Raw genomic sequence first — 22782 nt, 5'->3', positions numbered from 1 at the left:
CTCGTGTTCCTCACAGTGCCTTAAGTTTAGGGATGTTATCCATAATCGTTAGGGCTGGAAGGGACTTCTGGAGATCGCTCAGTCCAACCCTCCTGCCCAGGCAGGGTCACCTGGAGCAGGTGACACAGGAACGCATCCAGGTGTGTTTGCAAAGTCTCCAGAAAGGGAGAATTGTGCTCTGCCACTCTCAACGTAAAGGAGTTCTTCCTCACGTTGAGGTGAAACTTTTTGTGTCTCAGTTTGGTTTAAAAAAAAAAAAAAATCCTGCTGGATGGAAGTCCCCGCTGGATCATTTGAATCAGCTATCCTCAGAAGGAGTGGGCGGGCAATTCCTGGCAGAGGGCAGCAGTACTGCCTTCCCCTTTTTTTTTTTTCTTGGTGATCCCAGTGGAAGCTCGGGGTATGCCCCGTTCCGCCCCCCCGGTGCCGCGCTGCTGACGGGGGCAGGGCGGCGGCGGGGCCGCTCCGTCTCCTTTAAGCGCGGCGGGGGCCGGCGCGGGGCGGAGCGGGGCGGTGGCGGCGCAGAGCGGGCGCGGGCTCGGCCGCGGCGGCAGCGGGGCCATGGCCGCCGACGTGTTCATGCGGCCGGCGCGGCTGCTCGGGGCGGCGGGGCCGCTGTCCCCCCGCACGGAGCCCGACGAGGACTCGTCGGACACGGACGATGGCGGAGCGTCGCCGGGCGGGGGGCGGCGGTGCGGGCCGCGGCGGGGGCAGCCCCCGGGCCCACAGATCATCCACTCGGGGCACTTCATGGTCTCGTCGCCTCACAGTGAGCACCCGCCCAAGAAGGGCTACGACTTCGACACGGTCAACGAGCAGACCTGCCAGACCTACCAGTTCGGGGCGGCCCGCGGCGGCGGCGGCGCCGGCGGCCGCCTCAGCATCGACGCGTCCCTCACGAAGCTCTTCGAGTGCATGTCCCTGGCCTACAGGTACCGCCGGGGGCCGAGCGGCCCCGGGAGCGAGTCCCGGCCGCGGGGAAAGCCCCAGCCGGGCTGGGCGGGGGGAACGCGCCGGGGCCCCGGGGCCGTGAGAGGGGCGGGGGCGAGGCCGAGCGGGGACCCTCCGGCCCGGCCCGACCCACACGCGGGGTTTCGGTGCCGCTTTTGTTTTCAGCGAACTTGGGGATCCCGGCGGGTGCTTTTCCGCAGGCCTGAGGCTCGGGGTGAGGGGGGGGGGGGGGCTGTCGCTGCCTCCTCGTCGTGAGGGCTGAGGGATGGGGTCCCGCTCGCCCCGGCTGGCTGCTGGTGCCGCTGGAAACCCTCAGCATCCCGCGGCCAGGCTGGGAGCGAGTGGAAGCCTCTAGTGCTAAACAGAAACCCTTAAAGGGCAAAGTGCCCCGCTCGATGTGAAACCCAGCCAATTTTCCTTCTTCCCCTCCCCAAATTGTATTTTTATAACAAAGTCAAGCAAGCGGGCTCTGTCGCTGTTTCCTTTGTTCCTGCGGTGGCTGCAGCTGGCAGCAGCACTTCCTGGGTTGATCTGCACCTTTTGCTCAGACTTCAGTTGTGCTTTTCATCTTTTCAATAAGGCGATATATTCACGTTTATCCCCTTTGTCTGTCATCCAAAATGGAGGCAGAGCTGTGGAATAGAAGTGTTTTGGAAAGATGTGTGTCTGCTCGAGTCTTTTGTTCAGTGTGATATAGCAGAAACCGGATCCAATCTGATGTTCTCTGCTGAGCGTATTTTGGAAGTTGATTAAAAGGGCTGATGGAAAATGCCTCTTGGCATATCAACAGAAATATTTATTTTCATCTTTAGGAACCACATTAGCTCGCTAAAAGAAAATTAACTTTGCCCACCCCAAATTCCTCTGTTTAAATATTGCTCAATGAAGAAGAAACAATAGAAGAACTATCTGTTCTGTATAGTAGCCAGAAGATGTAATGTAAATTAATCTTAAAATTTTGATAATATTGGCCAAGCATGTTATTAGTTACTGAAGAGAGACCGAACCTCAGATAAGGTGTGTGCGACAGTGGACATAAATACTTTGCACTTACAAAAGAAATAAAAATGTAAGCCTTAACTAAAAATTAATCAATCTGCCTTTATTGTGCAAGCTGGGAGGAACTTGCAAAGGAACCACAGGTATTATGAAGGACAGAGCTGGACTGCTCATGTGCATCTGCTCCTTGGCCTCTATCACCTTTATTTTATTTTGTGCTTCCACTAGTGTGTCCTTGGGATTTTTGAAACTGAGGATCATGTCTATTGCAAAGGAATGATGCTGTTACACTTAGTACTGAGCTCTGATGTAGGTGAATAAATTGAGCACCAAATTTATTTCAGAAAAAAAAAAATTATCCTGGTTGCTGGTGATAGCATGAGGCAAGGTGCAGAAAATATCTTCTTGGAGGCTGCCAAAGAAAAGCACATTCTTAATGCTTCTATCCTTGGGTAGCTTAGGGTTTGCTGAGTTGCAGCCCTGAAGCATCCTGCCCGAATTCAGCCTGCTTAGTCAGCAGCTTTGGGATACATTGTCTACATCTGCCAAACAAACCAACTGTAAACTTGGATCTAAAAAGGATTAAAGTAATTCTGGAAAGTCTGATTTGAGGTGATGAATGTGGCTATGAAATGAGAAATGATCTTTTTAACAAATGATTGAGCCTGTAGGTTGTAGGTCTCTCTGTCCACATCCTGCTCAGGTTGGATTTGATCTTGGCTGGTTTATGGGGATGTTTTTGTGGCTGTTGCCTCAGCTGTACTTTTCTCATTATTGTCTGTCAGATCCAGCACTGACAAAACATGCAATTTCTATGTCAGTGTTTTCCGTGCCACTTTGCTGGACAGAAATTCACTCTAGAAAAGAGCTGGGGGTGTGGAAGCCAGCACCAAAAACTGTAACACAAAGGTGAAGACGTGTGGTTTTTGTTTTGTGGGGGCATGAGCTGACTGCAGAGCTGGGCGATGCAGCCGTGTTAAACACAAACCCGCGGAAGCTGCAGTAATGGAGCTCTCTGTGCAATATTTATTTACACGTGACGCTCATTGCTGGTATTTCAGTGTTTAAAGTCTTAAACAGAAGCAGTAGAATGTGCGGTATCCGTTAGCTTTGCCGATGGACTAGAAAGAAAAAGTTTTTCTAGATTACCTGGGTCATTACCTCGGGTGGTTTGTTTGGAAGTGACCAAATTTATGCCGGATCACGGATTTGTGGTGTAACCTGGGCTCTTTTAATTGTGCTGTAAATTTTTTTTGAGTTTGGCTTTGTGCTGTTAATGATCAAACTTTTTATGATAAAAAAAGTTATTTCTGAACACCAGGGAAGTGGTTCCCTCATGCCTTTGAGCAGTACAAACCAACATGATTCTAATTTTCATCACAGCTGTTTCAGTCACATATCCAGTTGCACAGCTTGAAAAGTCTCATGTCAGATAAGCCATTCCAGAGGGAAAAATATGCCTATATCATACTCCCCTGTACAGTGAGCAGATTAAAACAATTTTTTAAATTAATAAGTGACTTATAACCACTGGGATTTACAACAGGCATCACGTGGGCTGTACTTTATCTAAAATGTCTCCCGTTTTTCTGCTGAGATTGATTGTGGGAGCAGTACCACACGGACAGAGGTAAAAGAACATTGGTTTTCCCCTTTTAGCCCCTTCATCTCAGCTCTTTAAACCAATGTGACCTTGCAGACCTTGACATGTAGGTAGCTAGAATTGACCTGTTGCAGGCAGGCCACTTTAAAGTCAAAAAGGTCTTAAAAAATGTGCTTCTCAAAAAGAGAAAGACCTTTGACGCTGCTCGCTCTAATGAGAAACTGTGCTCCTGGTTACATGACCTACAATATGCAGAATTAAGTAAAATGTTATGCCATCTTGATATTTAATTTAGTAAAGCCCTCTAATAACTTTACTGTTATCCAAATAATTACATTACCCAGAAATAGCTTCCCAAAGCTGAACTGTTCCAATAACAGCATATCATGAAGGTTTTTTTTCCCTGAGATTGGGTCAGAACAATTTTTTCTCTTTGTTTTGGAGACTTCTTGTCTCCAGCAGAAGAATCATGTTCAGCTCCATGTAGAATGCAGGCTGAAGACTTCTGTGAGGTGAAAAATTGTGCTTTACAAAAGGGCACTGTAAACCATTTGTTACCCTGACAGTCTGGAATATGGGACATTGGACTGCCCTGTGGAAAGCTCTGCTTTGGGAAGAATGATGCATAGTTTAAGGTTCAAAACCTGAAATAGGAACTTTTCTGAACTGCTTGTGGAGCTCTTAAGAATGCATATTGGGAATCAGTGACCTTGTGCTCGTTTATCTCTAGTACAGAGAGGTAAATTCTGCTAAAATGACTAATGTAATTATTGCAGGGAGTAGGAAATACAGTGTATTACTCCCAGAAGAAGTAGATTTAAAACTATTCTTTATTTTCTCTGGGTGTAAAATGGATAAAAGACAGTGCAGATTTCCGTTACACTCAGCCAGTGTGTTGTATACACACCCTTTGAAGAAATAAGAGGTTGATGAGGCTCTGAGACCATGTAAATAATTAATTCTGTGTGTGAAGGTTCCCTTCTTGTGCAGTGCTGGGGAGACAATCCTGCAGTGGAACGAATGGGCTCCTCAGATGTGTGTGAGGTCATGTACATTGTGTAAACACAGCACAAGCTTTATTGTAGGAATTATTAATGATACTACTCACACTGGGTGATGTTCTTTTTAAATTATTATATATTATTATGTCAGTCATTGCCCATCTTAGCGTCGGGCATGGTAGCGTAGATGAAGATGGCTTTGTGGGCTCATTTATTCTTAAGTAGCCTCAGAGTTCTCTCACCTCTTAATAAAGAGCTTAAGGAACATGCCAGGTGTTGTGCTTGAGGTAAGAGTGTTAATGTTGGCATGAGACATTTGTCCAAAACCCTCTGGATCCTGCTTGCTCAAGCTGCACAAAGCAGGAGAGTGGGGTCTGGGAACTGGGACAAAGGCTGCCTTGTGAACAGCTTGCCAGGTCATTTCTAGATTTCATCTCTCCTCTTTAGCAATATGACTCCTTCACTTCATGTAGATGTAAGCCAAAAATATTCCCTTCCTCAGTGGACTGACATTAGGGGTCAGCTTGTTTCCAGAGCACCTTTGCCACGCATTCTTTGTTAGTGCAGCATGTGTTTGGGGAAGTTCTCAGCAGTGCTGATAGCACTTGGAGACTAAAAACTTCCAGAATTTAGTTACATATTTCACATGCTGCTTGTAGAGACTACTCTGATAAAAACACCTGTATTCACCCTCTGAATTAGCCAAACTTGAGCAGAGTTGCTGTTATAAAGTATTTTTTAACCATAGTAAGGGTCCCTTCAAGCAAGGATGCCGTATGAATCAGAACATTGGTACTGAGCCTCTTACCCTGCTTATGTCAGGTGCTTGATACAGTGACAACCTTTTAATCTCTGTGTAAGATGCACTTTGAAATTCCTCCTTGACAACCTTGAACCTCAAGATGGTTTGCAGAAAGGTTGCTGAGCTGTTCTTGTTTCAAAGACGCATTTCTTTGCCAAAGTAAACATTGAGTAGTGGTAGTGTGAGAACGCCTTGGTTCAAACTAAGGTTTTGGTGTCTTCAGGGCTACAAATGACAACAGGAAGAACAGACAAATTCTGTAGGCAGAGGTTTAGATATAGGGACAATTTTGTTTGTTTTGCTCCTGGCTATTTTGGTGTCTGTGCAGGCTGGTTTCTGTGGACCTGGTTGTGCAGGGTATTAATATTGAGGTGCGGGGCACGGTAGTCACATTTTTCATTAAAAAAGCACACTGTTGTAATATTTTGATTTACCATTTAATCTACATGTTTTGTTGTAGTTATCGTCTTGTGTTTTTACTCAGTAAACAGATGTTGTTTTCTGGCTTAAATACAACATGGATTTCATAATCATAATTTTTGATGGATTGCTGAAATAGGGAAGAGGGAACTAGTTTGTCCTCAGACTGCCAGTTCTCAAGAACTTTTGCGTGGTGTGAAAAAATTTGGCTGAACTTTGAGATTTGGCATTATTTTTAGTGAAGATTTTGTGCTGTGGGGTTATGATGTGCTTTGAATGGCAACAGAAATTAATACGTTGATTTTCAGTTCTCCCCCCCTTACCTGTTTTTATTTCTTTCTGCTGAGTGGCAAGAGGAATCAAAGCCAAGAAACCCAAAATTCAGGTCTTGGCTTTACTCATGTTTTTCCACTCATCCCTTTAGTAGGTCACTGAACCTTTCTTGTTTGTTACTTTCCCATGTGGGGGAAAAAATTTCCATTCTTTTGGAAAGCAGAGTTGATATTCAGTCACTTGAGCAGCTGCTTATCTGACTGTGTGTCCTTAAGCTATGATTAGTCTTAATCAAACAAAAGGGTATCTAGTGATGCTGCAAGCTGGGAAGGGGTGGGGAGGAATAAAGGGAGCTTTGTGGCCATTTTGAGCTGAAGGCTGGGCATTGCTGGGATGTCAGAGGCATTTTGACTGGCTTGAAGGAGAGAGTGAACTCTTTTAAGTTGTTACGGGTGGGTGGAATTTTTCCCCTAATAAGAGTACTCAGAGATTTGTTGTAAAGCAGGCAGAGTTGAAGGGGCAAGGAATGAGGCTGGAAGCTCACTGAGATGTGGAGTAAAATTATGGGGATCTTTGAGGAATGCATTGAGTGAATTAGAAGGGCCAAGATAAAGCCACACAATGAGCTGGATAGTGTTGACAGAGGCCACAGGGATGGAAACAGGAAAGAAAAAATAAGACACTGCAAAATTCAAGTCAAACAAAGGATGTCTCAGCTGACTGGGTGGGTTTGAGCCTGGCTTACAAACTCACTGAACCCGTGTGAGTGAGGAAACATCCAGCAGCAGGGGTGGATGGAATGACAGCAAGGAAAGGGAAGTCTCTAATGATAGTGGAGACTCGAGAAGAAAAGAGGTTGGAGTTGTACTTAGATGAGATCTGATAAAAAGGACAGAGGTGAATGATCCTGATGAGTTGGGGAGAAAAGAGAATGTTATAATGTTCTCCTGTTCAGGGCAGGAGAAATAGGATTGAAAGGGAAGAATATATGGAAAGTAAGGGTAGATGATGGAAGGTGTGGCTGGAGTCAGGGAAGTCCAGTGTTTATTCGCCATGCTTTGATCTGTGATGGGAGAGTTAGATAGGAAGCGCTTGATGAGAGTGTGCCTGATAAAGGAGAGCATGAGCTGGATGGACCCAGATATGGAAGTCATGGATGATCAAGCAGTAAGATGGGGGCAGGAGATCTGGAGTTCCTGGTTTGGCTCTTCTCATGCTGTCCTGCTGCCTTTTGCTGTTGGAGAGAAAGGGTTCTCTTTTAAAAACAGAACAACAACAACAACAACAAAACCTTATCAGTTGAGAAACCTGGACCAGTTTGGGTTTAAGCTGGTGTTTTATTTTTAATTAACAGACTACAGGCTATATGCTTGCAACTTCCTTTCTTTGTATGCAGAAATTAATTGCATTTACAGTTTCCCTCATCTGCCCTTTGATATCTTAATATCACTGGCACAAACAGTTCTTTAAAGACAAAACTTCTAAGCTACTTCTGAGGAAAAAGACAAGCTTTCTAAACTCTTTGATGGCTATAGAAATATTTTACAGCTTTCATACAATTTTCCTTTCGCTCTGGGAAGGAAACCTTTAACATGTCCATAAAACAATTATGAAGATGATTAAGAAAAGTACTTGTTTCAGTTGCCTCCAAAGAAAATAGAGTTGGTTCTTTGTGTTTCAGACAGTGATGGAAAAACCTGAATCTGATTGTTTTTAGTGCAAGCTAGAGTTACACTATTGTCACAGCTTCTGAAGCAGGAAGGCTTGAAAAACAGGGTTAGGAAAAGCAAGGTTCTTCAGAAATTGCTTCTAATTGTTTTAGTATCAGAACAGAAATTCTGAACATGGTCCTTTCAAATAATTTTTGATTTTTTGCTCAAATGGGAGTTAAAAGGTCATTTTTGATTGGTTTTGAACATAAAACACTCTGACTTGGTGTCATTCCTGATATAATTAATGTAGCCATCCCTTGGTAATTAAAGCAGCCATTGCCATGGGAAATGTTCCAGGGTGCGTTTGCCACAGCTTATTTACTTTGTGACACACAAGCACAAAGCTCTTCACTAACCCTTGGTTTCTTGGCTGTTGATCTTAGATAAATCAGTTACTGCTTTTTCCTCCCTTTCTCCCTTCTGAAAATGACAAAAACAGTCTCAGCACTTCAGAGCCCCAGATATGTGTGCTGGCCTTTTTGAAAGGGGGAAACAAAGGCATGAAGTTTAGAAGTGAGCTGACATAGGAGTCTAAAAGGAAGCCTTGTCAAAGATGACACTTCAGCTACAAACTTGATAAAGGAAAGAGGACAAATGGAAGAAAGATTTCAGAGGGGATAACAAAGAAGGTATGCAGCTTACTGACTCCTCCCTTAGAAAAGCTGCTAAGGATGAGGAACCCTACAGATACAAATTACAGGGTAATAAAACCAGGCTGATATTTGAAGGGCAATCGTAATGCTTCTGGAAGGCAGTGCTCTGCTGAATGCCCTTGGCCTTTACTGAACTGCCTGAGAAGCACCTGCTCCCTGCCCTGATTCTGGTTCTGAGAGGCATCATTGCTCTCATCATGCAGTCACCAAAAAACCTTTAATATCTGGAGCATCACTCTGGATTCCTGAGTGTGCTGCTGAGAGTAGCCTTCTGGAGAATCTGGAAAACCTTTCTGTTGTTCTGTTGGGCTTGGAGGTCTAAATGGTGTGAGCTTCTCTGAGCTGTCAAATGGTTAATAGCCATTGGAGGCATGACCCCTTTCTGCAAGAGAGGCTTGTTCAGGAGCTGAATGTGCCACTCCAGGCAGCAGGAGGACCCTGCCTGTTTGGGAACTTTTTACTCTGCAAGCAGAAATGACGAGGGCTCCTTGACTGTTTTCCTGCCTTGGCTCGATGCACTGCAGTTGCTGGACTCCGCCTGCCTGTGTTAAATCTGCTGCTGGATTGAGCAGAAGTTTGCTTGAACTCGGTGGGGGTAGTGTTTTATCTTCCTGCCATTCCCATACATGTGATGATCTTTTATAGGTCTCCTCCAGGCTTAATGCCTCTGAGGAGCAAGTGTTAAGGAGAGCCTGGGTGATACCTCTGTGTGGTGTGAATGGCTGCAGGGGAATTGCAGTTCCCTCTCTGTTAAGCAGATTGCACTTTGTGCCTTAAGGTGTGGAAACTCTTGAGTGCTGCTTAAGAGCAAGCTCAGCAGTAGTTACCTTTGTGAAAGATTAATATTTTTAGTTTGCTGTCCAGCTGTGACATCAGTGGATAATAGAAAATGGGATTGGAAAGGACCATAGGAAGCCATCTAGGCCTAGGAAAAAGATTCCTTCCCTGGGCTGGTTATCCAGACCATGGCCACTTGCAAGGTATATGTAGGTACTAAGCCCACAGTGTTAGGAGTGGTTCTCAGGGCTGCTTTGTCACCTGTGGGACTGTAAGAGAAAAGGTGACATGCCAGATGGAAAGGGCTTGCAGGGCACTGCTTGGATTATCATGTAGCAGGGTATTAGTGAAAGAATCTGATTCACTTCAATTAGTGATATGTTAGTGTGTTTTGCCAGAATACTCCTGACCTACAGATAACCCATGGCATGGTTGGTGATTACCATGATGTGAGTAAAGGGTTCAGCTGTTTAAGTAGCTAAGCAGTGCTGCTTAATGAATTGATCACTTTTCCTGAAAAGCACAGAAAAATTTCAATGACTTGTTAGAGAGCTTTTTTTCCATGGTTTTGTGTTTGCAGCGCATTATCTACAACAGTAATGCACAGTTAGAGACCTTTTCATCTCTCTACTTCTAGTTTAGTTGATGGTGTAGTGCAAGGAAGCAGTGGATACAGTCTTCTTTGCTATATTTAATGCCTTTTCTTGCTTAATTTTATATGTGGTAGTGTCTTCCTACATACAGAGATAAATGCTTTTTTTTTTGCTTTTTTTTTATTATAGTGGGAGATTTCTGGATTTCCAGGGGTATCTTTATTACTCGTTTATACCACACCAGAGCAAGTAGAGGCTATCTTTATGGGTAGAGTACCTGTGTGGTGTTTGTGCTTCTCTTTCATTGCAGATTAACAATATTTCCCTATGCAGAATTTTGGCGGGGACAGTTCAGAGCAGAAATAGGAGAGTTGAGGCTGCTTTCAGCTGAAGGAACGGGGAAGAATGGTTGAGAGATCACCCCTAGTCTATGAAAAGTTGTCCTTATTCAAGTACAGGGGTCTGATGCTTGTTTACAGCTTTGTTTCTGTGTGAGCTTGAAAGGGCTTCTTCCATCTCAGGAGATAAAGGGTGGTCTTATCTTTGCTGGTTTGGGGTGGGGTTTACTTGTCGTAGGGCTGGCTTGTGAGTAAGAACAAGAATTGAAGAGTGGAACCTTAAGGGTGACTGAGGGGGTAAGGAGAAGATCCAGATAACCTTGCTCTTGTGTAATAGGTTTGCTCTTCTTAAGAAAGAGGATTGCTGGTACTGGTTTTGGAAATGAGATAGCAGCTGCATTGTTTGTAGTTGGGTCATGCAAATCTGGGGGGAAGGTGGCAGCTTGCAAGTGTGACCTGTCCTGAACCCTCCGTGAGGGATGTTTGCTCATCCCAGCCTTGTCCTGTGCTGCATCTGCCCTGGTATTCTGAGAGCCCTGCCGCTGTGGGTCCTCAGAGGTGTCTGTGTTGAGTGCTTGTGTGAACAGCAGAGCCTTTAGTGTCATTAGAATCACTGTGGTGAGTGCAGGACCTTGGTCCTGTGTCCTGCCAGGCAGAGGGAGCGAAGGAAGAAAGGTGTGCAAGTGTTTTGTCCTGAGGAGTTTGTGTTGCAGCTTGTACTGCTGCCTAGAACAGATCTGCAGCAAGCAGGATGAGGCCTTTTCTTTTCACTGCTCCTTCCAGCAGTGGAGCCTGTTACTCCTCAGAGATCAGCAGGGTTGTTCTTTATGAGAGACATGTCTGCACAACGAGATTCAAGCAAACGTTGCAGAGGCACGAAGGAGGCTTTGCTTCTGGAATCTGCCAAATTAATTGTTTTCAGAACTCTCTAGCATGGGATGTTTACTCGAAATCCTGGCCTGAAGTGACCTTGGCCATCATGGCTGGGAGACCTCTGGCCAGGCTGCAGCAACTCAGTGACTTCTGTATCCAACAGCCAAACCCTTCCCCAGCCCATGTGAGCTTGTTGTCCAAAACACTTTTCTTGTCCACATCACCCCATCTGTGCCAGGGACTTGGTTGCCTTGGCGCCAAAATTCTAATGTAGGGCAAGGGTTAGACTCACTCCAGCCAGCCAGGCTGATGATACAGAGTCCAGGCCTGTGTGGTAGTGCTGGTGTATCTTTGGAGCAGCTGGAATGTGGGGTTTCACAACAGACCTAAAAATAACTCAGGCCCACAGCATTTAGTATGTTGATGTGAATGTGAGCCATCACAGGCTATTCTGCTCAATTCTTCTTGCTGCATCTTGGGTCCAGATTTTACACTGCTCTTAAATCTGTACTATTCTATTTATCCTCAATGTCTAGACCATTCACAAAGAGACAGAGACCAAATGGAGCAAGAATAGTGGAAGAGCTTCTCAGGTCTTTGTGGTTCTTCTTTCAAGTCCGTGACTGCTCGTGATTATCTTTTTATCATGCAGACTTTTGCTTTTGGTGCTGTGGTGTGACACTTGATTTAGCCTGTGTTAGTTGTTGAAACCCATTACTTTGGAGGCAGAAGTGATCAAGGTAAAAAAAGAAAGGCATGCACATAAAAAGGAAAACTTAAAAAGGTAGAAAGGAAATACCTGAGCTTGTGGGTCTGGCAGCTGTTAGAGAGGAAGTGCCAAACAGGAAGAGGGCAATGGAAGATGTTGCATTCCTGATCTGCCAGTCATTGGATATGGGTATTATCTGCTGCCACATTTTCCAGAGCAAAGAACGATATAATTTGTTTTGTTCTTGGATGGTCAGTCTCTGCTCATCCTGATGAATTTCTGTATGTTTATATAGAAGCTGTAGTCTGAGTAAGCTTAGACATGGCTAGTCAAGCTCTGTTGTTAATATTTGCAGTGACATCTGTGCATCAGGAGAACTCCCAGTATTTGAGTGAGAGGCAACACAGTGAAGTCCTGGTCCTGCTAAGCTGTGTTGTGGATTCAGGAATGAGCTCTGAAATGTGCTTGTCTGTTAGCAGCACACCAAGGTCTGGATGTTGCGTGTCATGCTTCTCATGTTAGCTCGTCCTGTACAGTGTCCAGAGAATGTATCACTGTTTCCCTGTACAAACTCCTGCATATTGCTATCTGCACCGCTCAGTCCAGCTTTCTGTTTGCTTGCTAAATATCTGTTCCTGCAGGATGGAGGTTGAGGGAACTTAGATAGAAAATATGCTGGTGGTATGCCAGATATGGGAAAGTGTGAAGCAGTGAAAGAAATGACCTACTTGCTTTTGCTCTTTAAAACATGGCTTCTGAGAAAGAAAATTGAGTGCAGGGGTTGTAGAGGGGGGAACAGGTTTGCCACCTGGGAACACATACAAAAATGACTTCTGGGTTAGAGGATATGAAACTTCTAGAAAGGAAGGACTAAGTCAAAGGATTTGGATATGGTTGTGAAATATTTAGATCCGTTACAGAGCCAGAGAAGCTCTTTGCATGTCGTCAACTTACTCCAAATGAATCTAGTGTTGGGATGGGAGAACTGACTTGATCAGGAATACAAATATTCTCAAGGAGGAAACTGTACTCACGTCAGGTAATTATTAGCAACCATGTTTGACACCTAAAACCTGTTGAAAATAGAAACAGAGATTGTGAAATAAATGGGAAACCAAAGCAATATATCCAAAAGCCGAGGCATCCAAGCTGTTGCAGTAGTCACCACAGTGGCTGTTCTCTACTAAAAATGTCATTATCCCTCCCTTTTCAAAGCAGAGACCTGCCAAATCAATATACATACTCAGCTGGGGGGGGGAAAGTGTCTATAAACAGCAAAAAGAGAACCTGTGTAGTTCTTCCAGTTCACTTCTAGGGAGTGAGTTAATATACTTGCTAATATAATTTTCCTTTAGAGCTGAGAGGGGCTGGTTTTTGGGAGTTGGCAGGAACACCATAGGGACAAGCTTGTCCTGTTCTGGCCCTTCCCCAAGCACCTGCTCACCCACTGCTGGGACTGAGCATGGGGAAGGCTGGACCTGTGGCACCCTGGGTGGGTGTTCTTACAGCTCTTCCTAAGCAGGTGCCAAGTGCTGGAGTGAGCTACACAGTGTTTTAGTATCAGCTGGGAAAAAATTCCAGGCAGCATTTGGTCTCTGGAAGCTGCAGATAAGGCCAGAGTGTGTGGCTGTGGCTGCTCTCTGTGGTAGCAGCCCCGTTCTGTGCTGCTGCCTTCCCTCACAGGCTGCCTGGAGGTGCTGGGTATTCCAGGGTCTTGTGAAAGCACAGAGCCAGTATGTTTGTGACTGGAATGAAGCTGTGATCTGAGTCATTCCTCCTGTGTGGAGGGGTAATCTGCAATCAAACCCCATGGGAACCAGAGGCATTCCTAAGTCCTGGTCTGTCTCTCATGCTGTGTGAAATTGTTAACCCTTAATGGAAACCATGGGATTAAATTGCATTTACTTTATCAAATCGGCAAATGTTACTGAAGAGCACAGCTTAGCTCTGCAAGTAGATGCATAGAATTCTGCAATAAAAGTTAATTCATTACTGTTTCTAATAAAATTTTGGTCTGTGAAGGCTGTTGTTTAGGAACTCAGCGTGGATCCCATCTGTTTTTAGAATCCAGTCGTACAAGTAGAACCCTCAAATCTCCAGTAAAAATCTTAGCAGAGCTTAAGGAGACTAAAACTTTTATTAGCAGTTTTTATTAGCACATTAGTAGGCTTGGTGTCTGAGCTTGGCATGTGGTGATTATAGGCTGGGTGGATGTAGCAGGCTTTTGGAAATGGGGAGACAAATCCTAGGAAATTTAAGAGGTTGCTTCTCTCCAAAGCAATAAACATGTAAAAAGTGTTATTTACCTTTCACATGAGCATTCCCAAGGGACTGTCATGTCCCCAGGACAGGACTCTACAGAATGAAAGTTGAGGCTGGTTTTATGTGATTTTGGCGCATAGGAAGAACGCGGTTCAAAGAAAAGACTTGAGTGAGGGTCATTTAGTGAATTTGTTGTTGTTTTGCTTGTAGTAAGATTTGTGAAAGTGCTGATACTGTCACATGTTTTACTGGTGAAGTCACCACTTGCTTTGGGACATGAACCATCCCAGTCCATTAGAAAGTCAGTCCAGCTTTTAGCTGGTGCACAGGTGAATGGTATGAGAATTTCTGAACCATTTTGCTGCTTGATATTTAATCATGGTGGCTACTGGGAGCAAGGGAATGACTTTAAAGGGTATGATGCAGTAAAACAAGGTCTTTCTCTGACACTCACCACATATAGTAAGGTTGAATACTGCTTTATGAAGTTAACTACTATGAAACATTCATCAGTGCCCTGTGCTGTGCATAGTTACCATAACCATCATCATTATAAAGTCACAGACCCAACAATTCAGTGAGACTGGAGCCACTAAGGACAGGGATGATCTCTCCATCTGCGTGTGGGAACCTGGCACTGCCCTTGGCCTGTCCAATCCTAGACAGGCCACGAGAGCCATCTGGGAAAAGCGTGGTGAGGATTATGTGGCAGGAGCATTAGCTGCTTTCCTGCCAGCCCCGTGTCCCAATTAATTAAGGAAGGGTCACTCACACAGCCTTTCCTGCATTGCAGCAGACAAATCTTCACAGCTCCCGTTTGACTGGTGACCCAGAAGTGAAAGTTTGTTTTCCAGTCTGTGTTCTCTAAATGTTCAACCTTTCTGGGAGTCTGTGGTCTTGTATGGGTGGATCTTGGGGAATTTCACTGCTGTGTTTGAGATGTGGCTGCCTCCATGGCAGGACCATGCACAGGGCCATGGGATGTTCACCATGAATTGAAGGGCTGGTTTTGCTGAAGCATGGCCAAAGCACTTGTTTGCACACAGATCCAAGAAAGCTCTGAGTGGACACTTTTCCAGTGAGTTGTACATGACCTTTTAGAGGCTTTTGTTTTTTTTTTTCTCTCCACATTCCAGGCTGTTTTATGTTAATTCTTGAAGGAGTTTTCTCCCTGCATCATCTTTGTATGGGATTTTGATTGATCTTTGAGTAGTTTCAGTAGTAACACAATGGTGCCTTTAGCCTGCTTCTGTCTCTTCTGTAGTTTCTGGTTCAGCTTTTATGTAAACTTTGAATAAACTGTGTGTGTTGTTGCAGTCTTGAGTCTGTAATAACTGAATTTGGGAATCAGCCTGGTGTTTTTCAAGCTGCAGGGAGCTGGCTGCAGACAGCTGGGATGAAAGCTTTGTGTCACAAGGGGAGAGCTGGGGGAGCATCTCTGCTTTTGCAAACCCTTAAGGCACTTTCAGAATAAGATCCCTGAAGTTTTGCAGTATATTTATAGGCTTGTAATGTTGTTCAGAGAATGTTACAGTATCCTCTGCACAAGAAGTGTTGGTTTCATGTTTCTCGAGCATGGTAAACAGCTCTGGGCTCTGGTGGTATGTATGTGTGCTGCTCAGAGAGCTGGGCTGATCTGCCATGCTGATAGGGTTTGTTTGGGTTTTTCAGAAGCTCCGTGTATGAAGAATCTTTTAAGTCCCAGATCATCACATCTTGATCAGTTCATTAATCTAGGCTGGGGCCTTAATGTTCAAAAAGATCCTGACACATTTATAGCTCTCCATACAACAGGGTCCTCACCAACAGCCATCCTTTTAAATGAAAATGGAGGTGTACTGCAAAACCCTATCAGTTCCTGATCATCTGTATTGGGAAACAGCTCTTTGTAGTGAATATTGTGATTCTGAGAAGTTTGATGAAAAGCCAGTGGCAGAAATCAAGTCTTAGGAAGAAGTGGAAAATTTGAAGACATTGAAGTAAGTAGGATTACTTCCCTTTATACTGAAGCAGCTCTAAAAATGTCACTTCTTTCCACCATGCATGAGAGCACAGGAATCACTTCAGAAAGAAGGAAAACCAAATGTATTGACAAAGAACGAAAACCAAATGTACTGATCTGATGTGAAAAATGTAAACCTAATCCTTGCTAAAGCTTTCTCTTGCTGGTAGCATTTCTAGTGTGGGGTGTGTGGCCAGGATATGTTTGGCTGGTGTTCTGTCCTTGCTTTGCCACTGACACACTTTGTGCCCATGGGCAGCAGCTCTCCATCATGGCATTTCAGATTTAGGCAATGAAAGGGGTGGGATTCGCCTCTGAGCCTGGATCTCAGAGCACTGTGTCACTTCTGTGTCAGCCTCTTTTTCCATGATGAGGTTTCTGGTAGTTCTTTAAGAAGGTCCTGATTTTTGACAGTGGAAGTGTATGGCATTTTATAAAGTGTTAATGTTTATAAAGCTACAAAGTATGTGACTTTTGTAAAGGGACAAAGTTAAGGACAGCAGGGATCAGGGAGAGGTTTTGGGAGGGTGAGTGGTGAGAGATGTGATGGTAAGGCCCATTTTCTCAGCCTTTTGGCTGACATATTAATGACATTACTTAAGCTTTTTTCTTTTCTTGCTGTTCCAGTTCTGTACTAAAGTGAGCCACTGTTGGACAAGTGTCTGAAAAGCAGGAACATTTCTAGAAATATCCTTTGATTTCTGACTGGAAATGAGAAACTGTCTAAATATTCTGAGTCTTTAAATAACCACTGGCTGAAGGACACTATAGCCTTCAAGTCTCTTTGATATTTGTACTGTTCTTTATGTTTGCCCAGTGCTCTTTTCACCCTTTCATAACCTGCATGAAACCTGCATCTGGCGAAGGCATTTCTCAGTGGTCTTCCCAGCTGCAGGTTGTGTGTGCAGCCTCCTCCTGCACAAGCTGACCTTGTCCATGTTGTGTTTGGCTAAAACTGCAGCATGAGGCTCCCTTCCCTGGTTGACACAATGATGGTGGTATGAAAAGCTGTCGGGTAGGTGTGATAATGCTCTCAAAACATGAGTTTTTCAGCTCTCCCTGTGGAGGCTGCCTTGGCACAACACCTGCCTGGTCATTCCTGAGTCCGGTGTAGACGAGGTTATCAGAGGAAGAGCCCAGGCACAGCAAACCTTCATTTATGCAAATTAAGTTAAATTTCCAAGCTTAAAATAGCGTTGAATTTATAATATAAATAAATCAAAGTTTCTTGTGGATTTGTTGGGACAGGAGTATTTGCTTCTGGCACACAGCTGACCTTTCTACTTTCCTGTTCCATTTCAGGAGGTGCATACCTGAGCATGCCTGCGTGAAATCAGTCCAGATAACGTGTTCCTTAGCAGGTGTTGCAATTCCAATTTGCCAGTGGCTAAATTTGATCTTCATTTTTATTTTTCTAACACTTCTTAATAGATAATGCTCATGACAGAGGAAAAATACTTCTCTGATCCAATATCTCTGTCTTCAAGATGGAAGTACTATTTTTAAAAGGAGATAAATCAAATAGTGAGGGGACGTTTTGGTTGTTTTAAAATGTTTGATTTAACTTCAGCACAAAGCTCCCTGCTGTCCTTTGTGGTCTGTGGGGAATAGAACATCCCTCCACAACGCTGAGCCTGCTACTGTGGGAGGATTTCAGGTAAGGAGGATGAACCAGGTAACCAAGCAAATGACCTGCCCTAAATCTGGCTTTTAAAATGAGCTCTGTCTGGGATTAGTATCCTCAGGCTGCAGCTGGGATTAACATTGTAGGCAGGAATAGTAAGATGCTAAAACGCGGTCTCCTCGCCAGTCCTACACACATTCACGCCGTGTAGAAATGTTTTGGTTTCTCTTGCATGCCCCTTTGCTTCAACACACAATGCATATAATCTGATTCTCTGAATGAACCTTTGTTTGGGGAAATACTGTTAGTTTTGGCTCTTGGAGAGCTGAGCTGACAGGCCCAACTCCCCAACAAAACAGATTGGAGATTAAAAAACAAACTAAAACCACGCCTTCAAAAAAAAATGCTGGGGAGGAGCCAGAAAGTTCCTTTTCTGTGTTGCTGGGAAAGCTAATCTATTTAGCTACTGTACTACCAAAGCAGATTTTTGTCCTGTTACTTAAATTAAGAGCCTTATTGCCATTACTTGTAATAAAAGTAAAATTCTTATCCTACCTCAAAAAATTGCATGATCATGTGCAGGAAGGAACTGGGGGAAGGCACAGAGGAAGTGGGTTTTGAGGCTGGAGCTAATAAGGCAAAAAAGAGTTGTTTTAGCACAAGGGCAGTGGGAATCCGTTACCTAAACAGGAAAACACAGGACTTCTCTGTAGCTTGTTCCCGTAGACTGAATTGACAAAATTCAGATTTGAAACCAAAATAATTTGTTTACAACCATAGCACACTAGACTCCAGTGGTCTGTAGAAGTGATTCCTGCGGACACACAGTAGCTGCTTTCCAGCCTATCTGCTGGGCTTGCTGGGAGTACATACTTGGGCAGCAGGACAGGCCTGTGGAATCTAAACCACAGCGCTTGGAGGTTTGTGTTTAAATTCCATCTACGATAGATCTTGGCCAGGTGCTCTCTGAGTGCAAGAGAAAAAAATAACACCTCCTGAGCTAGGGAGCCAAATGTAGCCAGAGATTTTCCTTGTCCCTGCAATTCGTGTCCTACTTCTAGCACTGTCACTCGAACACTTTGTAGCCATGGGCATGTAATTCGCTCTTTCCTTACTTTAAGGAGGAGATCCTGCATTCCACCCTCAGAGGGTATTTTAAAGGTTTCTTACTTGGTGTAGCATTTAGTTCACTACAATCCCAAGATCACTTCCCAGCTAGAATTCCTGCTCAGCAACTTTTAAATGTCATGGTATGGAGAATGAACTTGGATTTTTCTGAATGGGAAAAGGGGATTTTTCAGGCTGATGTTTACAGCAAAATCCTCCCTATTGCCTTCTGTTAGAAAAGGATTTAAACATAAGGCTGTGGTACTGTTGTGAGCGTTTCTGAGGGAGATAAAAACTGGGCAACTGCAAGTTGAATCAGAAACAGCTGAATAAAGCATTTGAGCTGTGTAAAACCCAGAAGCTGTGCTGTACTATACCATATAGTTTCCATTTAGTCGACGTGTATTTGAACCACCTGTTAAGTGGAGGATATATGGAATTTATCTTAATAGTTTAAAGTCTGCTTCTCTGCCCCTTCAGTGCTCTTTGTAGAAAACAGTTTCCTAAAATGCTGGTGTTTCTTAATGCTAATAATTAATGAAGAATCCCCAAATTTCTTCTGGGTTTGCATACAGATAAGTGTCCCTTTCTGCCCAAATCCGGAGGGTGCTTCTGTCATGTGGTTTTATGCTGACTGAAGTCCATCTTAAAATCCTCTGATTAAGGGAGGAGAACAGGGAATTCTTCTGTTGTGAGTCATCTCAGAGCTTGATCGTGCTTCTACAGATGTTGGAAGGAGTTTCTCATTGAATTTATTAATTAATATTAGTGTTGTTTCAGTGCTAGGGAGAGCTACTGGTTTAAATTTTGCAGCATTGAATGGCATCTCACGTGTGTCTGTTAAGAAAGAAGGTAACCCCTTTGCCTTGTCTCTACTGAATCAAAAGCATCACTAAAATATCCCGCAAGATCATTAACTGAGTGTTATTAACCTAGAACGAAATGATGAGATTCTCAGAGGCAAAACTTTGCTTCTAATACTGTGGATGCTGTCAGGGTACTGTTAGAATACAAAGCTGCTCCCTAATTACATTTCAGTTGATTGAAGAAAAAATTAGAAATCAAAGGTGTTGAAGGGAATTGGATCACACTCTCACAGTGGATATCTGTTTCTTGTACTTTGTTGCAAATTTTGTGATGTTTGAAGGTATCTAATTGTTTTAAAACACAGCTGCTTTCACTGGCATTTTACAAATGGAGAGCTGTGAGAGATCAGTACTGTGTTACTTGTCTGCTTGCTTGGATCCCAGTTGCCTGAGGAGGTTTCTGAGCTGGGAAACAGCACGTAAAAAAACCTTGGGAATGGACTCCAGCCTCTCTTGGTGTATTGAGGACTTGTAGGTGAAAGTTGCAGCAAATGGAAGTGGCAGCCTCGGGTGGCTGTAGCCTCTCCTGTGACAGCCCGGCGACTCCTGCAAAGCACGCTGGGGCAACTGCGTCCAAGTGGATTTCCAGCACTTTTGGCTGGTTTGCTGTGATCAAATCACTTGATGAGGGCATTTGGACTCAGGAGGTGGAGATTTCTGCATGGGAAACTGAGCTGAGCTGCTGGAATGCATTGCTAGTTACCTGTCAGATGGCTTTCAGCTGCTTTGCTATGCTATGTGTGATAGCGAGGAGAACATGAAAGTCACCTCTTTCTCCGGCATTGCTTGCATGAGCTGAGCTTCTGGCGGCAGTGTTCCCTGCAGGATGCACCCTCGAGCCTGGCTCCTTGTGTTCCTCAGCTTGGGCACCCTCTGTGCAGCACCAGCATTCCCACATGCTGTGGGTGCAGCTGTCCTGGCTTGTACAGTGCACTGTTGGGTCCCATTCTCCCTTGGGATGTTCTCCTGTTCCCCTGGTTGGAAGCAGCATCCCTGCAGAGCTGCAGCAGCTGTTGGAGAGGGGGCAGGACCATGGGTGTGCTGTTGGGCTGTACTGCAGGTACACAGTGACTTGTTGGGAAGTTGCTCCACATTTGCTCTAGGAGTTGGCGTGGTCTTACAGAACTGGCAGGAGCAGCAGCCAGATGGTGTCTCCAGTTGTTTGGGTTTTTTCCTTTTTTCCTCTGTTGTTTTGCTGCTTTAAAATCCGAAGCCTGCTTTCAGTTAGGCAGCTGCTCTCAGTCACAGTGTTCAAAGTAATTAACTGTCCATTGACTTTGGAATTTGGAATAGTGTCTAAATATTGTTGTCAGTTTCATGCTGATTCCTCTCCACTGAGGCTGAAGTCGTTTCACTTCTGACCTCAAGCTGGACTTGTGTTTTGCTCCCATGGGAACTAAAAATAATAATTATTTTAAGAATAGGTTCTTAATCACTTCCTTCTTTTGATGTACTAGTCTTGTTTAGCATTTTCTAAGAATGTAATTGAAAATATTTTAAACTATTTGTGTTTTAATTCCAGTTTTAATTAGCTCTTTGAAGATGCAAGGAGTGTACCAGACTTGATTACAGTTCCTTTTAGTCTTTTTATAGAAAAGCATTTGCTCTTGTTATTCTGAGTGCAGATAATTAGAGTTTTGTTGCTTTGGCAAACTGTCGAGTCACACAGAAGAGATGAACATTAAGTTGACAGATTTCTTACTCAAAGGCATGTGGGCACTTTGTCAGTGCTGGTGATGCATCAGCACGGTAATCTCCTGTCTCCAAACTGTTAATGTACAGATGAGAAACAGGAAAAGATGTGCTTTAGTCTGGGTTTAGAAGGAAAGATAAGGTGTGCGGTGGTTCTGAGGCAGAGCTGGCTGTGCAGTGAACGCTGAAGGTGTTGGGACAGTTTGCAGTGATGGGAGAAATATTAAATGGGTGGAGATCCACCCTCTGCCCTGACACATGGGCTGGATAACAGTGAGATAAAATAGTTGGAGATCTTTCCATAAACTAAAAGTCTTGAAATTTAGAAGTGGAGTTTTGGGAGATGTATTTCAAAAAGTGGCATATGAATGCACTACTGAAAAGAAGTAATCCAGAAGGATTTCCTAAATGACTGTGACCATACAGATCTGATTGTACTGAGTGTCTTAGAGCCCAGTGACAGAGAAAAGAGAGCAAAATACATTAACAGTGAGTTTTCTATTCCTTGCTAATAGTTGACATGGTTTGCTCTCACTCCCAGTCAGTGAAGTTGCTTGCTCCAGCAAGTCTGCTTGTCTTGGGAGTGCTGATGTTCTATTTCATATACCAAATTTTGTTTATACTTTTATTTTTTATCAAGCACCAGCATCCCAAAGGCCACAGCAGAGCCTTGTAGCATAGCCCAGTGTACAGCCTACACCCCAAAGGGGAAGCTGGGCATGGACAGGGCTCACAACTTGGTCATATACCTGTTCTCTTGCTGCTGGGAATGATCCTTTTAGTGTGGTTCATACCTGGTCTCTTCATCTGCTTCGTTGTGCATACAAGAGCATTGCAGTTTATTTTTAAAGAGGACAAGGAGGAAAAAAAAATTTTCGCAGTCGGGCAACAACTCACCTGCTGGTGCATTGTTACAACCTATTGCCACAACTGACATTTTATATAGTAGTAAAATTGAAAGAGCAGAGCTGGTTTTCTTCACCTGTCACTTGGCTGAAGTCTGGCATTTGCTTCTCTGCTACTGTCAGAGTTGTGGGAGTACTGGAGTGTGAGGGGAGTTGTGGTGTCAGCAAGGGAGGAAAGAAATGGTGAGCCAAATATGTGAAAAAATGTTCGTTTAATATCCTGTTACTGGCAGCTCTGGCATTCTGGTTGCTTTTGTTTAGGCTGAGAACTTTTTACTTGTTTATAGTATTGCAAGTTTTATTAAAAGATATCTTTAAGAAGAGCTGCTGTTGGGAGGTTTCCCAGACCAAATAGGAAACTGGGAATCATCACTTCTCCAGCCTCAGGCTCTATACATGGGCTTTGGTGAGCTAAGGGAAGTGCCTGGCACTTCTGTAGGATGTGCTTCCTATTTGCACAGCAATTTTAGAGCTTAAATGTGAAATGGGCTTTTAAGGATAAATAATTCCTCTCTGAGTTAATTTGTACTGAATGTGTGAGGCAAATTGACTGGTGGGGCACTGTCTGTGCTGGTACATCTCCACTGCCACTGCAGTTCATGGCAGGGACCATTCCAGAC

At 44.1% G+C, this 22782-nt stretch overlaps 1 protein-coding gene across 3 annotated transcripts in view; it reads left to right on the top strand.

The window, feature by feature from the left end:
• The first annotated feature begins 534 nt into the window (after nt 1-534).
• Nucleotides 535-22782, top strand: part of MLXIP (MLX interacting protein) — a 45523-nt gene continuing 23275 nt past the window's right edge. For all 3 annotated transcript variants that reach the window (XR_004243623.1, XM_032127717.1, XM_032127716.1), the window contains exon 1: nt 535-932. Coding sequence is in view for 2 of the 3 variants with exons in the window: in XM_032127717.1 (XP_031983608.1) it covers nt 562-932 (371 nt within the window). In the remaining variant the exon portion in view is untranslated. The remainder of the gene's footprint in view (nt 933-22782) is intronic.

This window comes from Corvus moneduloides, chromosome 18 (assembly GCF_009650955.1).
Source record: "Corvus moneduloides isolate bCorMon1 chromosome 18, bCorMon1.pri, whole genome shotgun sequence".
In the NCBI taxonomy this organism is placed as follows: domain Eukaryota; kingdom Metazoa; phylum Chordata; class Aves; order Passeriformes; family Corvidae; genus Corvus; species Corvus moneduloides.
Note: the sequence above shows the minus strand (reverse complement) of the source record. Positions and strands in the feature narration are given on the sequence as shown.